The 17,116-nt window shown below is 37.6% G+C and overlaps 1 protein-coding gene across 2 annotated transcripts in view; it reads right to left on the reverse strand.

The window, feature by feature from the left end:
• Positions 1-10,947: 10,947 nt before the first annotated feature.
• The window catches only part of LOC132113971 (testican-1-like), a 268,424-nt gene continuing 262,255 nt past the window's right edge, over positions 10,948-17,116 (reverse strand). For both annotated transcript variants that reach the window (XM_059522069.1, XM_059522067.1), the window contains 5 exons: positions 14,215-14,331; positions 13,259-13,480; positions 13,071-13,133; positions 12,824-12,961; positions 10,948-12,208 (listed from right to left, as the gene is read on the reverse strand). In XM_059522069.1, the coding sequence (XP_059378052.1) occupies positions 12,018-12,208; positions 12,824-12,961; positions 13,071-13,133; positions 13,259-13,480; positions 14,215-14,331 (731 nt within the window). In that variant the 3' untranslated portion in view covers positions 10,948-12,017. The remainder of the gene's footprint in view (positions 12,209-12,823; positions 12,962-13,070; positions 13,134-13,258; positions 13,481-14,214; positions 14,332-17,116) is intronic.

Below are 17,116 nucleotides of genomic sequence, written 5' to 3' on the forward strand. Positions count from 1 at the left end.
TCTGTTTCACAGAACAGAGAAGCAAAGCTCATGATTGACTCACCTGAATCACACACACACACACACACACACACACACACACACACACACACACACACACACACACACACACACCTGTCACTGTTCCAGACTGCTCTAGTGTCCATCTGCAGCCATTTAGTTAAAAGGTTTAGTTAAAAACTAAAAAACTAAATAAATATAAATAAATAAAGAATAATAATTGCCTAGCTGTAGAACAATTGATATTCAATTATGTAAAATGTATGAGATTGTATGAGACACTGGATTTATTGATGCTAAAAATAAATCGGGTTATTTCTAGTTTTTATAGTTTTGCAGGAAACTGACCTGCTCCACTGATGTATCACTGACAAATATGCATCACATTAAGTTGATTAGTTTATGTAAAAACTGTGTAATCTAATTGCATGGTTGTTTTACATGCAATTAAAAAAACATAAATTTTCTATTTAGGACTAAATGCATACACTGCTTAGTGTTTTTATGGAAAGCATATGCAACAGCAAAACATTTCTTCTAAGCTTGCATGTTTATTTTTTATTTTTTTCTGCTTTTCTTAAATAATCATGATTAATTGTGAGTGACAGAGATATACTGAATGTTTCACTCACACATAGGGGTTGATGTGCTCTCTTCCACCTTTCATAGGATGTTATTTGTCCATCAAGTGGATGTGGATGTGTTTGTGGATGTGGGTTATTTCAGGAGTGAGAGACGACATCTGCTCGGCTTTCAGGCTTGAGTTCACGATGCCTTCAGACTGATATAATCCCTCCGGGACACTCCAATGTGCTTCTTACACTCAATGAATCACGCCTTCCAGGAAACTCAATGAAAACTCTACAACAACTCAAACACACCGGCTTTGAGTTGTGTGACAGAGCAGCATGAAATGTTAAGCCTTCACAGGATTGACTGCTGAACATGTCTCTTATGTAACATGTTTGAGGTGCTTTAACTGTAGAGAGGATTGAGTCTGAACCATTGAAAGTTATTTGCAATCAGACCTGAAACCAGTGACATCATAAGAATGTGGATTGTGTTAAGAGGCTTTTTTTCATATCTGTTCATTTATTTAAACACATATTAAAAATGATGACATAGTGAAACAGAGCACCCAACACAGGTCCCTGAGACAGGAAGACTTCTTCCACATGACTAAGGCATGAATGCAACATAGTGTGAACTAGATAATGCGAAATGGGTTGCCCCTCAGGGAAAACCCCTTGGTGCTGAGTACAGAAGTCTCATGTACAGTAGGCCAAAAGACATCACATTGGATACTGCCATTAGACCCAAAAGTCTCTGAAACTGCTTTGCACGAGTGACTGGCCTAGCTTGACACTGTTCATGGCTGCGAGGACCAAATTGATATGTGCAGGAGACGGATATGCCTGCATCGTCATTGAATCCCACACAATGCCAAGCTAGATGGTCCTCCGAACCAGAGAAAGCACACTCTTCTTTGCGTTCAGCCTCAACTCCAGCTCTTTCATATGGGTGAGAACAACATCTCAATGCTGAACTGCCATCTTGTACGACTGGGCTAAGATGGGCAGGCATCGATGTAATTTAGTATTCGGATGCCCTGGAGTCTGAGAGGAGCTAAGGCAGCATCCACACACCTGGTGAAAGTGCGGGGTGACAGCATTAAACTGAACGGAATAACACGGTACTGGTATGATTCACCCCCGAAAACAAACCTCATGAAGTGTTTGGGAAGGATAAAGACATGGATGTATACATCCTTCAAATTTATGGTGACAAACCAGTCCTCATACCTGATTTGCATCACAATCTGTTTCAACATCTTGAATCTGAACATCTTAACTGAGCAGGTGAGTTGGTGCATATCTATGATAGGGTAAAACCCCCCATCCTTCTTGGGAAAAATAAAGTATCGATTGTAAATCGGATGGTTGCCCCTTTCCACTGTCTGCAGAACACACTGAAATATGTTTGGCAGATTTATCCAGGCCTACAAAAAGTCTTACCAAAGAGACTGGTTACTGGTGTTGTCAGAACAACTGACTTGATGCCCTGAAGCAGTTGACAGGAGAGACAGACCAATCCAGCTGTTCTGGAATCCTCACTAAGTGTCTGGGCAATGACTGAGAGGTCTGCTCGCTGGAGACCACTGTGCCCTGAAGCACCAGAGGTGGCAAGGTTGACAGACCAGCCCCCTGAGGACACTGAGGAGAGAGGCAGCGAAACCTTCCTAGAGAGAATGACATTTCACAGATCCACCTTCTCCCTAGTTGACTTCAGCTGAGAGCCCAGGAAGCGACACACTTCTTCAGCTGTACATTGTATGAGCTGGTAGACAGCTCCCACCCTGCAGCCCCTGAGACCTAGATCTGGTGGGAGGGATACCGATGGAATGCTGCCGCCTGCTTCCTAGCCTCCTGGAACCTCTCGATGACCGAGCTCACTGCACCGCTGAAGAGGCCTGAAGGGACAAGCAGGGGGCACAAAAAGGAAGAACCAGTCCTTATCCCTCATGTTGGACGAGTTCAACAAGAAATGTTTCTCCCTGGCCAAATCTCCGGCCCTCCAGAGCTCCCTGATGTCATTGGAGAAAAATTCTTCACCTTCGTTCAGGTCTTTGAGAAGGTCAGCCTGGTATGCCTGCAACACCGCCGTAGTATGCAGGCATGTGCAAGCCTGACCCGCAGCCGTGAAGGCTTTACCTACCCAAGCTGAATTAGTTCTAAGCGGCATGGTGAGTTATTCAGCCCCAGGATGCTACTTCAGCCCCAGGATGTTGTAATAATTGGACACATTGGGGCTGAATATGCGGGCAGAGATGGGCTTCACCATGATCTCTCAACCTCAGCATGGAGATCAGGAAAGAAAGGAAGGCTAAGGTATGGAGAAGGTGACTTAGAGCGCAGGAATTGCTCATACAGTTTTGGATGGTCTTCCTGCTTCTCATCAGGTCATTCGATCTTTAATTTTCATACAACCCTAGTTACCACCTCCAATAGCTCGTCATATTGGATAGATTGGGGTGAAATTACCCAGCTTCATCCTGGTCAAGGTTCACCGCATTAACCACCTCAAAGGAAGAAAGGTAAAGCCTTATGCCCTCACTCTGGGGGGAAAAAACGTAGAACTGGCTTCCGAACCCTAAGAGAGGGCACTGGATCTGGTGGGTGAGGACAAAGAAAGGACCATACCTGTCTCTAACCCCTCTACTAGCAACTTGCATGGGGGACCTGCATGCTTTCACAATCTACACAGAGCATATGTATCCCCACCTATGATGTAGCAACGGCAGGGAGGAACACACAACCTGAAAGACTGCCTGTCACTCTGTTTGCTACCTTGCATATTGACTGATTATTTTGTGCACTGGCACAACATACACAGTTCACACGCATTTCAAAGACATAACACAGAGCTTGCTGAAGAGCAGAAGCTAATGCCGTTTACACCAAGTGTGCTTTATAGCTTCCTGGTTGCTGCGTCACCCCACCTGTTTTGTCTCGCCACTCTATTGGACTGATTTCACAGGTGCTTCTGGATGCGGTTACGCAGAGGAATTCCCAAAGCGTTTCTGATGCCACAGATTCCTGAAGGGGAAATACATGGCCATTGGTGCTCAGAAATTTAAAATCAAAAATGTAAAGGCGCTCATCATGAGATGTAAAAAGCCTTTAAAGGGTCATATGATACTTTTTTAAAGATCATTATCTTGTGTGAAAGAATATGTTGACATGCTTTAATGTTCAAAAAACATATTATTTTTCAAATACTGCACATTATTGTAAAACATCCTTATTTGTCATTGATCTTGTATGTGTGTGTGTGTGTGTGTGTGTGTGGGGGGTGGGGGGGTTTCCCTTTTAATCTCTATGAGACCATTCCTGTCACATCTGACAGAAGCTGCTTTATGCTTCAGCTCTGAAATATTAAGTGGATTAATGAAGAATTTAAGAGCTTCAGTTTCATAAATATAAATAGGAGTTTTACAGACAGTTGAGATCTAGGACAGTACATGCAGGCTGTATTTCCCGCGACTGGTGCAGGTGAAGCGCACAGCTAATCCAACCACGCGTATGTGTGTGTGTGAGCATGTAAATCAAGCAGTGAAGGTCAAACACGAGGGAAAGCAGGAGTTCAGGGCCGTTTTGGCTTGACTGACAGGCCGAAAGAGGCTGTTATTCTACTTTAATATGGCAGTGCAGGAAGAGAAGCATGTCCTCTAGTGGCTAGTGTATCTGATCTGAGCAAGAAACAACTGCCCTCTTCATCATTAGTGCAGAAAAACCTCTGAATTTCTCTCCTCACAATTCACCTTTCAATATGAATGAGCTTGTGCTAGTTAGTGATATTTACCAAGGCAAAGATTAGCACGTGGTTATGACTAGGGATTTTTTGAAAACTCCAAATTAAATATTTAATGAAAGTTCAGTGTGTGCATTGTCCTGCAATATCTAGAAACTAGATGATCAGGACTCTTCTCACACTCAGGTAAGCACATATCCACCACATAAGAAAAACATATTTTCATATTTAATATAAACCATTTTTATGATATTCATCATAAGATAAAAATCATAACTATGACAAAAGTTGAAATTATTATACAAAAGTCAAAATTATGAGCTAATTTGAATTTTTGTGATAAAATGTCATAATTATGACAAATTTATGAGGTAAAAAGTTGGATTTGCGGAACTTTATATATATATATATATATATATATATATATATATATATATATATATATATATATATTTATATATATATGTATATATATAAAGCCCAGCTCACACTGTGTGATTTTGGCAACGATTTGGTTGTCTGAGACAACTTTTAAAAATCCTAAAAGATTCCTGTAATCCAAGGCTAAAATATGTAGTGTTTGTTTTTTTGACATATTCACCGACAGCCGATTAATGGCTGTTGTGATCTAATTTCACCTACGCCAAAATTCTGGCAGTGTCAGAAGATTTGGCACACAGTACTGCAGTGTTACTTCTCTTACGACGAACAGCTGTCTTCGTTTTCCAAGACAAGCCATCATCAGAATTAATGATATGTTGTCTTTGCTATAATAAACACCAGCTGCGCTGCTGTTTTCAATTGGAGGTGTAGTGCTTGCTTGCACTATTCTTCTTAAATATGCCGGTATTGCCGCTATTCATATACTTTTAATAATAGCCAACATTACAGCCCCACGTGCAATGCAGCTTGCAGTCAATGAATGTGTATGAGTTGATTATGTAGACCACAGGACAGGTACTTGCGTAGGCCCAGTGGCCAGCTGTGTGCCAGTAAGTGCCATAAGATCTGACCACGGGGTGAGGGTTTGTCAACAGGCCGGTGTAACTTGGACCCTGTGAGTGCCAAGCTCCCATGCCCAAATCAGGACTCGCCCATGAAGCCAGTGCTGGAGCAGTCTCATAACATAGATTGGATGTTATGTAATGCATGGAGATAAAAATTAGGACATACTTAGTCAAAATTATAAGATAAATATCTAAATTTTCGTCTATAAATTTGAAATTAAAAAGGTCAAAATTATGATAACAAGTGTCAAAAGCATGAGATTAATGTAAATTATGAAATAAAAGTTGCAATTATAATAAATTATTTCCCAAAAATTATGGAATAGTCATAATTACAACAAAGTTGTGAGGCAAGTCAAAATTATTAGATATAAAGTGGAAATTATGGAGATAAAATGAAAGTGATGAAATTGGAAATTATGAGACAAAGAGTAAAATTATGAGATAGTTTGACATTGTGAAATAATACTGTAAGTTGAAATTGAGATCAAGATTTTGAGATGAAAAGTAATTTATGACAAAGTTCTAACTTAGGAGATAAACTGAAAATATGAAATACTGTTGAAATTATGAGTTAATTCAAAATTATGAGATAAGTAGTTTTATTAGTTTTAAAAGATAAATAGAAAATTAAAATAATGGGATAAAATGTTGTAATTCTGACATAAGCAGTGAATTTCTTTGTCATTTTTGCCATAGTTATGATTTAAGTCAAAATTATGATTTACTAAATGGGACACAAAACTGGAAGAAACACAAAAATCAAGTTTTACCTTTTAATTCTATTATTAGAATCTGAATCCTCAACATTTTGGCAAATACTAAGAAATGACAGATTAATGCTAATTGCTGTCTCACTCATAGAGGCAACACACGATCTGGCATATGTTGCAGTTACCCACAACCCCTCTGGAGACTTCTGAAACATCTCTCTTGTTTTCTGACGGACTCTGAAAGGGGAAAAATTGACATGTTGAATGCAGGTATTTTAAGCAGTCCAGATGGTGCAAATTCCCATGTTACCCTTTGTAAATAAACTCCACGGCTGCTGTCAGCTCGAAATTGCTTTTATCGGAGGTGAGGAGCTGAGAGTGAGGAGATCCCACTTCAATAAAGATTTATGGAACAAGAGGAATGTTCCAGAATCCCACTGAAACCATATCAGTTAGCACTTCCTAAATGGAGAGAGACCAGAGAGAGATGAGAAAGAGAGAAAAAAGTGGGCGACACATACGCTCAGGAAGTGTGACTGACAAAATAATGGATTTTTCTGCTGGCCTAATGAATTAAAGCGTATAAATCGGATCTTATGAAATAAATGGGTGAATAAAGCTTATAAAATGAAGACAAAGGAACAGCGTCTGCCGTGTCCACTGGAGATCATTAGCTTTGACAGATGTGTGCTGTTCTGAGGGCGTATCTATGGGAAATAGTATCTCAGACAACAATCAATACATGGGGATCACTGATGATATTAAGGTGTACAGATTGTTTTTTTCTAGATGAGAGCCAAATACTGATCTGAGCTGTGACAGTGATGAAAGTCAGCATGAAATAAAAACTCAAATTTTAACCCTAACTTTAACTAACGTTAACCCTAACCCTAACTAATTTTAGAATAACCCTAACTCTAACCGCATGTTATAGATCTTACTATGTATAATTTATCCTACTTCAGATTCAATGTGACTTTAAATACACAAATCGAAGTAAAATATTTGTGTTGATGGATTTAAGACATGTTTCAGACATTCAAAAATGAAAATGAAAACTGTTCAATTTTATTATATTTATAATAAGAACTACTTCTCAAACCTTGTGTAGACTTACAGTGAGCAGTTTCCTACAGAGACACACAAGCAGAAAAAGAGCTTCACAGATGGAGAAGAACTGGACGAGGACAAACTCCAGTTTTATTCAGACAAACAGTTTCTCAAGGAACCATTTTACATCTAAAAATAAAAATAAAAAAGGGAAGAGAGAGAGAGATAGAGAAAAAGAGAGAGAAACCAAACAAACCAAAGAGAGCAAGTAAATCAGCCCAGAACAAGAACATTCCACTGGGACTCTCGATCAGGAGGGAAAATGCCGGAAACACAAGAACAGAGAGAATCCACCGAAGCGGTGCCTGCGTTCGGCTGGAGAATCTGAAACATGTCTGATGTTACTGAATCAAAACCAGCAGCTTCACTTTTCAGATCTGACCCAGAACTGGTGATTAATCAGTTGATATTTGAGATCATGGACCAATAACAATGTCTACTTGGGCGGTGAATTCAAAACTGCCCTGTTTTGTGGTTTAGTGATTTATTAACACAGAATGAGTTAAATACACTCTTAAAAATAAAGATTTCAAAGGGGTTTTAATAGTGTTTTTGCAGAACCATTTTTGGATCCTCAAAGAACCTTCCAGGAAACAGTTCTTAAAATACCCTATTTTTATTCTTTTGAAAAACCTTTATCACCCATGGAAACTTTAATTTCATCGTTTCAAAGGTTCTTCAAGGAGCCATTGATGCCAATAAAGAAATGTTATTTTTAAGAGTTTAGATGTTTTATTTCATTTCAATCATGTTGTATTCACCTCATTTTCCACCATTAAGTTTGATAAGCCACCAAGTTTTCAGTTTTGGCTGTTAAAAACCTATATTGGGCCAGATTGAACACTGAATCTGGTGCGAACAGCAGCACTGTGACAGTGGAAAGAGAGCAAGACAGACAGATCGCGAGAGGAGGGGCTGTACACTGAACTCAGGACCACAGGAGGGTTTTTACACACCAAGACTCAGGCAAGGCAAATGGACAAAGCCACATGACGTCGTTAATTACATCTCCAGTTGAACATTCAGCATGTTTTTTTACACATTAATTATTGTCTTTACAGAGTAAAAAATATAGAGAATTAACAAAGGAAACTCTTGCAAATATGGCCATCGACTGTTTCATCTGTAGCTGCAGGTGTGAGCGGTCAGATTGCCTGTGTGTGTGTGTGTGTGTGTGTGGTAAAATATGTGAAAACATTGTGATGAATCTTTTATTGCACCTTTGTACAGGAGCGAAGCAGGCAGAGGCGGGACAGGAAGTGGGCATGAGAGGCTGGGGGAAGTTTACAGTTGCAGGCCAGGCATCAGACACACAGCAGCGCTAAAGGGGGGAGAGGTCACCTCAAAAAGTTTAGGTTATTGTTATCATCAGAAGTCCATGATGCAGTTCTGCAGAGATCAGATAAGGGGTAGGGGTGTGTGTGTGTGTGTGTGTGTGATCTCAGCTTATCAAGATGACAACTGATTTCATCTGAGAATGTGATCGATAGACAGAGAGAGAGAAAGAGAGTCAAAATGAAAGAAAGATGGACTTCTTGTAGCTTGATGTTCATATTTCAGGATAGGGCTGCAAGATTAATCAAACTAAAACCTAAATCACAATATGGCTTTGTTGAAATAAAAAAGGCTGTGATTTAATTAAAGATATAAATACGCTGTGTGTATTTCTGTGGTTTTCTGCCAAAGTTAAAGCTTTTAATAATTGTATTAATTTAAATAATTAATTTAATAATGTACATTTTTGTATTTAATATTTCCTAATTATTAATAAAATAATGATAATAATAAGTGTTCCTCTTGAAATCATGCAGCCCTATTTCAGGGTATCCAAAGAAAAAACCTTGCGTTGTTCCAAAGCACCATGATTTTGTTTTTTAGCAGTTCTCAGATCTCTCCAATTATATGAAAACCAATGGTGTCTGTTATCATATTCACATTTTCAACATATTTAATAAAATACCAAATTAGATTTTAGAAATGTATTTCTTAAATTCCATAGAAATGCAATTCCTTTTAATGACAAGTTCTTAAGAGAACCATTTTATCTTTGTGTAAAGAACCTTTTTCCACTATAAAGAACCTTTTGTGGAATAGATGTTCAAGGTTCTTCGTGGAACCATTGATGCCAATAAAGAACCTTTAATTTCAAGACTCTATGATGCTTTTAGGTCTTTTTTTTGTCAGCATTCACTGTAATGTTTAAAAGCAGTGAAAACTTTATTCAAAAACCTGTTCACATGGATTTGGAACAACAACAGGATGAGTGAATTATTTCACTCGGATCAAACTATTTTGATCAAATGCAAAATGAGATGAAGAATCTAAGCAAACTTGACCCCAGGGCCCAGAGTCTCGCTAACGATGGCAAATTCATCTGCTGACAGCCGTCACGCTGTTTTATTCGCCTTCAGTTTTTCGGCATGAGGAAGCGTTCAGTAATGGTTTGAAAAGGTCAGGCTGATGAGCCATTTGATCGCTTCTGAATTATGTCAAGACGAAACTCACATAGAGAGCCGAAGCAAAGGTCAAGAACCACTTACACACTCCGAGTCGGTGAAAGAAAAACAGAACAAAACAGAATGAAGGACTCATAAGCCGAAAAAATCAATCAAACAATAATATCAGGCTGCACTCACGTCTCAATTACCAGATTCAGTTCACATGCTTGGACACAGAAGTTATTTCTCATTATGGCATCATGATAGTAAATATAAGGATTTATGTTCAGATTATTTTGCAAAATACTGAAAAACTAAGAAAAGGCTCCAGGCGAAATTACCTACATTAAAATAAAATCATACCAAACAAGAAGTCAAAAAAACTGTCATCATTTTATTGGTTTGGTCAGCATTTTATTTGTTTGATGTTCTTCCTCACTATTTTTGTCTTGTTTTCCAGTACAAACGTCTAAACATTTTTAACTCAAGATACATTTACTCCAGATCCAAAAAGACATAAGATATCAAGTCTTGTTTTCTGAGATATCTGTTCTTAAATTTGAAAAGCTTTAGAAGTTCATGCTTAAAACTAGAACACATATCTGCTAATGGGGTCAGAAAAATAATCTTGTAAATGTATTTTTCTGACCCCATTTGCAGATATTCGTTCTTGGTTTAAGCATAAACTCACTTCAAGTGTTGTTTTTTAGAAAAATTTATCAAAATGAAGTACAACTAGGGTCAGAAAAATAATCTTGAAGTCAAGCTCATTCAAATAAAGATTATTCTTCTGACCCCACGAACTGTCTTATGTCATTCTGCATGTTAAGTAAATGAAAACAGAAATAAATAAAAAGGCTGAAGAACTAAAATTTCCAAAACTAAAATAAAAAGCTATATAGAAATAAAAATAATATATAATATTAATGATTAAATAAAAAATTATGATTTTAAGTCGCTGGGGTATATTTTTAGCAATAGCCAAAAAAAAAAACATTGTATGTGTCAAAATTATTGATTTTCCTTTTAATGCAAAAAAATCTTTAGGATATTAAATAAAGATCATGTTCCATGAAGATATTTTGTAAATTCCCTAATGTAAATATATCAAAACTTAATTTTTGATTATTAATATGCATTGCTAAGAATTCATTTGGACAACTTTAAAGGTGATTTTCTCAGTATTTAGATCTTTCTGCACCCTCAGCTTTTCAAATAGTTGTATCACGGCCAAATATTGTCATATCCTAATAACCATACATCAATGGAAAGCTTGTTTATTCATACTAAACATCTCAATTTCGAAAAATTGACACTTAAGACTGGTTTTGTGGTCCAGGGTCACATATGACATAAAACTTGGCTAAAATAAATTAAAATATAAACACTCAATTGTCTTGGCAACTAACTGAAATAAAGTTTGTACTATAAAACAAGAGAAAAACACAGAGGAAGAACAGCATTTTTTTGCAGTGAAGTTCAACTACAAGTTCACAATCACATGGATGTGTTTTGCCACTTATAATTACAGTAATTGTGAACTGACGTGAAAGCAGTATGAAGTCAAGCCAACATAACCTGACTAAAGCTCATCGCTCTGTGCACATTTACATCTTTTCTTGTGTTGCGTTGTTTTTCTGCACATTATATTCAACTAATCACAGTCTACATGCATCAATTACAAGATCATCCTGCACAACCTCTCTCGTTCTCACACTAAAGGGAGGGCTTCAGATCATTTTTGCATGGATTTTGCATGCATGAAAAAGAAAAAGAAAATATGAATTAGCCTGTGCTTTGGGAGAAATTCACCATTATCTTTTGCGCTCTCTTGCAATTTCATTACCTCGTCGCTGTTGCTCTCTGCACAGATTTTAGATCTTAACTATTACTATAGCATCTGTGACTAGTTGTGACATTTCTCACACAGAGTAAACATCAATTGTGCGAATTCGCCACGATCCGCAGCTTCTTGTGGCAGATATAAATCATGAAAGCGCGATGAGCTTCGGTCTTGTATAGTGCGTGTTTGGCTTAAGCCCACCTGATCCTCGCCCTCGAAGGTCTCAAGACATCGTCTCCTGTATTCAGCAGTGGCGGTCATGCATATCACCACTGAGAACGAACCCTTTTAAAAGATGTAGAACTGGTAAGAAGCCCCCGAAATGCTGAACAAATTTCGTCATGCACGTCTACTGTCTAGAGCCGGTCTAGAATATGCAGGAATGATCCAGGAGTGTTTAAACGAGGGAAAACAGAGGCCGAACATGAGGCGGCTGGAGAAAGAGAGAAAGACAGAAAGACAGAAAGAGGAGGACAAGTTTAGATCCAGAATGAGAAGAAGGGGGCGTGTCTGAGGGGGCGGAGCTGGAATGGCATCAGAACTGTGCATTTTAACATGGGTCCCTGGTTAATTAGCGTAAGATGGGTGGGCGGAGCTACCAGACGTAGCCCATCTCGTCGTCCTCAGCGTCTTCGTCGTCATCAATCGCCCTGTGGGGGTGGAGTCGAGCCCGCCTCTCTTTCTGTCGGCCCCGCCCACGCTGTGGAGACTCCTCCTCTTGATCGTCCAATAGAATCACGGCACCGCCGCCACTGCTGAAATCTCCAGACGTCTCCCGATCCTCCTCTATACACACACACACACACACAGGCAGATGAAAGAGAAGGTGTCAGGCAGACAGATAGTGGGGTGTGCATTTGTGTTCTGAGGAATTTCATTTATTATATATAAAATATATACATTTTGACAGAGACTGTATAAACTATCTATAAACATTTGATAAAAAAAACTCAATTCAAAATAATTGAAAGCTATGTAGAAATAGCACAAACGAAAACTAATAAAAATGACAAAATCACATAAAATGACTAAATCTCTTAAACCATTAAATTTTTTAGAAACAAATATTAGATAAAAAATGTATAGTAAAATGAAACTAAAATGAAATTAAATACAAATACAAAACAAACATAAAATGTTGCTGACTGAAGTATAAATTGAAGTACTATAATAACTAAGACTGAAATAAAAATAAAAAAGCTATACAGATAAAAAAAATAATAATAAAAACGACAAAATCACATAACAAAATTATTCAAATTAATTAAAATAGATATTTATATATTGATGACAAAAAAGCTCATTTTAAATATGAATAAATACTATAATAGTACATAAATAATACTTAAACAAGATTGGTGTGTGAAGCACAGACTGAGATGTGTGTTTTAGTGCCTGTACCACAGTTAGGGTTTCCCTGTCTGCGCGACCCTGCGATCTCATTGCCATATTTGTCCACACACCAGCACTGACCGCTGCTGCCATGACACTGAGTGCTCTTAAAATACCCGTCCTCAGTACAGCGCGGCACGTACGCCCCTACAGACACACACAGAATGACAAGTCATGTTATGCAGGATTACTGATGCTGATTGGTCCAAAGGGATTCAGGGGGAGGAGCTAACAGCTGTTCATCAAATCCACCCACCTATCAAAGTCTTAATTCGGCTCTGAGAATGAATCCTGTTGAGCTCGTTCTGACATGGCATGCCTGAAGAGACACATTTAAAACAGTTTCTAGTACCAGACTAGTAGGACCTACTAATTCAAATAATAGCTCCCCATTGTGAACTGCTCCCCAATATAATGTGTATTACATCATTTTTGCAAACTCACCGCCAGGTTTCTGGAAACAGTAGCACCACTCGTTGTTAGACAGCTTTCCATCTTTGAAGGAGTCACAGGAGTTGAACAGCGGCCGCATACACAGCTCGTATTTGTCGAGGTAAATGGCGCTGAGCTCTGACTGGTCGAGCAGAAGGTCATAGTTCATGTCCAGCTTGTTGAACATCCACCCGAGAGAATCTTTACAGATGGGCAAAATACTGGTGTCAAAACCTACAGGACAGAGAAAGAGACAGGTGGACAAACAAATTAGTCAAACCAAATAAATAATAATAATGATCAATCATCTTTTAATTCAACCTTTTTCGTGTTAAGATGGTTTATGGTTTAAAATCTAAATAAAAAATAAAGTAAAATAAGAGTGGAAAAAGAACATAAAATTACTGTAATGAGAATCCTATATAATGTTTTCAACGTGTGCTCTAAAATCTACTTAAGTATTTGGCACAGGATATTGGACATTTTTATTATTTTACTTAGGCTATTTATTTTACCAGTTAAAACCAATAAATATAACACAATAAATATAAATATAGAAATATAATAATATGATTAATTCATTCATTACAGTAATATTATGCTCTTTTGCCATTTTATTACTTATTTATATTTCTATACAGTTTGTTATTTCAGCTTTACTTTAGTAAGTTTAGTTCTTCAACTTAAACACTTCAGTTAGTTGGCAACATTTCAAATTTTCTTTACTTATTTATTTTACCCCTTAAAACCAATAAATAAAACACTAAATATAATACAATACAATACTTTTCCAATACATATAAATCTCATATCTCCACAGACACTAGTAGTGCAGTAAGTGGTTTATTGGTTCTAACAACTAAAATGAGCAACATTACAATAAATAATACATATAGACAGAAAAGCATTAGTAAATTGGCTCAGAGCTTGAACTGAACACATTTTTTTAAATATGTAAGCACACTTACGTCCCTGTGCAGAGTCACTCGAGGTGCTCTTCAGGTCTCTGTTTGCATCCGTGTGCAAAACCCCAAACCAGTCTTTGAGTCTAGATGCTAAACTTCTCAAATCAGCATCGCTGCAGCCTACAGAAACACACAAACACACACTGAAATGAGCACGCCTGTGTGCTGATGATATATTTTCTGTCTGACGTCACAGTTGTTGTGCAGAACACAGACACACACATTGAGGAACTCTCATTACATTCAGCTCAGACACAGATCAGAGATCGGAAAAGCGTTTTATTGCTCAAATGTTTCTCTTTCTCAGCTCATGGAAATGTAATGTCAATATAGTCAAGAAAACAGAAAAGCTTCACCTAAATGTCCAGACCTAAAAGAGTATCTACTATAGCTGTCATCTAATTAGAGTTTAGAGATATGAATTCAATGTAGAGCAGATGAAATCATTTAATAAGAAGAGTTCATATTGAGATCATATTGATATCCAGAAGTAATACTTGAGATATCTAATTTGTGATTCTTCTGTTATTATGAAGTGTGCAAGTGACTGAAATAGCAGAAAAACCTCAGTAAAATAAAACCTCATTTTTATTCAGATTGTGATTGTTTTTTGTTTTTTTTGGGAGGGCTTAAGGTAATTTCAGCACTTACAGCTGCTAGTCTGTGATTTTATAGCCTTCTGAATCGGAAATGATTTTCTCCCGAAAGCCCAGGAGAATATTCCAGACCAAATAAGAAGCTAGTGTTTCTGACAAACACTGAGGTTGTGTGTTAAATTAATTCTCATCTGAATCGACATGTGTGAATTCACAAGGAGAAACTGAAGAGTGCCGCAGGGCTGCTGTTTGACACTTTCACTGTAATGAGAATATGAGTTTTTGCAGTAATGGGAGTTTGTCTCAGAGATTCGCTCCTAATGAACTACATGAATAAAATGATGTTGTTTTCTCAATGTGATTTGCCACGCTGGAATAAGGTCATGTGACTCCCTGTGAATTAATTGACATTTAAATGTTTCACAATGAAAAGAACAGTTCAGAACTGAACTAAAGAGAAACTGGAAGAATAACACTAACATCCTGTCTACACAGGAAGTACCTCACAGACAAATCAGCTGGGAGATACTAGACGACTTCTTTCATTTTCACACTTTCACACACACACACACACACACACACACACACACACACACACACACACACACACACACACACACACACACACACACACACACACACACACAATTAAGTTATATTATAAAATAAATCTTGCTACTTACAAAATATTCACTAAAATAGCATTTAAATGATGTAAAACAAAGCTTCTCTCAGCTGAACCTGAAGCTGAAGGAACAGCTCTACTGAGCAAAGAAAGCTATTTAATTTTGAATGCAAAGTCTTGTTTTGCTGGTATATTACAGCACTGTAACACACACACACACACACACACACACACACACACACACACACACACACACACACACACACACACACACATACACAGACACAGACACACACACACACACAGACACAGACACACACACACACACTTATATTTTCCTTTATATAATCCTGTGAGTCTCTATATTTGAAAGTGTTGGATTATTTTGGTAGTTGTGTGAATCACACCTCTGAGCAGGAACCAGATAACAAAGTGTAATTCCTCTATTCTACTGATATATCTGTGCTATGATACATCGCATCGCATCATATCTGTGTGTGTGTGTGTGTCTGTATTGCAATCATAACTCTGGTCACACTATTCATGAAGCAGTAGAAACACAGTGCCAGTGGGGAGGATTATGGAGATTACCTTGTATGTGTCTCTGTTTGTGTGGCCAGTAAATACGCTTGACTGGAAAAACATTAATAAAGTGTTGATTTTATTTTCAGAAATAGCTGAAGACTTACCAGCTGACTGAGACTATTCAAAACTGTGACTGCAGTAATTCTAAGAATTGGCTGAGAAGAGCGTGATGTACTGTAAATGTAAGCCACTACTAACTAGTTGGATAATCTTTAAATTATCCTCAAATAATCTGATATTTTACCACTTTTCCAATGATCTTCAAACAAAGTATATTAAGTGCATTTGCTAAACTTTGTATGTATGTTTAAAATAAAAAGGTCACACAAAAATTTAAATAAATAAATAAATAAAAGCACCAACATCCCTATGTACCACAATAAGTGGTTTGGAAAATGGATAAAACAAAAATAAAATAAAAATAGGCTCCTGCTTCCCCACATAGCATGTAAAATAAAATAAAATAAAATAAAATAAAATAAAATAAAATAAAATAAAATAAAATAAAATAAAATAAAATAAAACTACGTTTTTCAGTAGAGTTAATAACCAAAATAAGTAACCAAAACCACAGAATAAGTGTTAGCTGGTAAGGTAAAACAAGAGCTCCCAAATGTGAAAATCCCGCAGCCCACCAAAAAGAAGACAATAAATCAGGTTCCTGAGGTGTGTGACACTGATTTGTCTTTATTTTTACTGTTCCGTCTAGTTGTGGCAGCTGTGCAGACAACACACTTCACCTCTGCAACACAGACGAGTGTGTTTGACTGCATTCATGTGACAAAGACTTTCATGAAGGAGGAGGAAGTGCAGTAAAGGTTTTGATGGTGCAGTAAAGCACCATGAAGTGTTGTAAAACCAGTCTTGTTACCGGGGCGACTGATGTGTGTTATGTACACACTCTTACGAGCCTGTAATTTAATTAACCTACACTGAGTTAAACCCAAATGAAACGACACACGCTGCAGCTTAACCAGAGAGAGGCACCATGACAAACACACAGCTCTGCAGATCCAACTTTTCTCCTATTAATGCCCTAAAACAAAGCCACAAAAAACAGACCAGCAATCACACTGCTGCGGTTACGGAGAGAGGACCT

This window comes from Carassius carassius, chromosome 33 (assembly GCF_963082965.1).
Source record: "Carassius carassius chromosome 33, fCarCar2.1, whole genome shotgun sequence".
Classification (NCBI taxonomy): domain Eukaryota; kingdom Metazoa; phylum Chordata; class Actinopteri; order Cypriniformes; family Cyprinidae; genus Carassius; species Carassius carassius.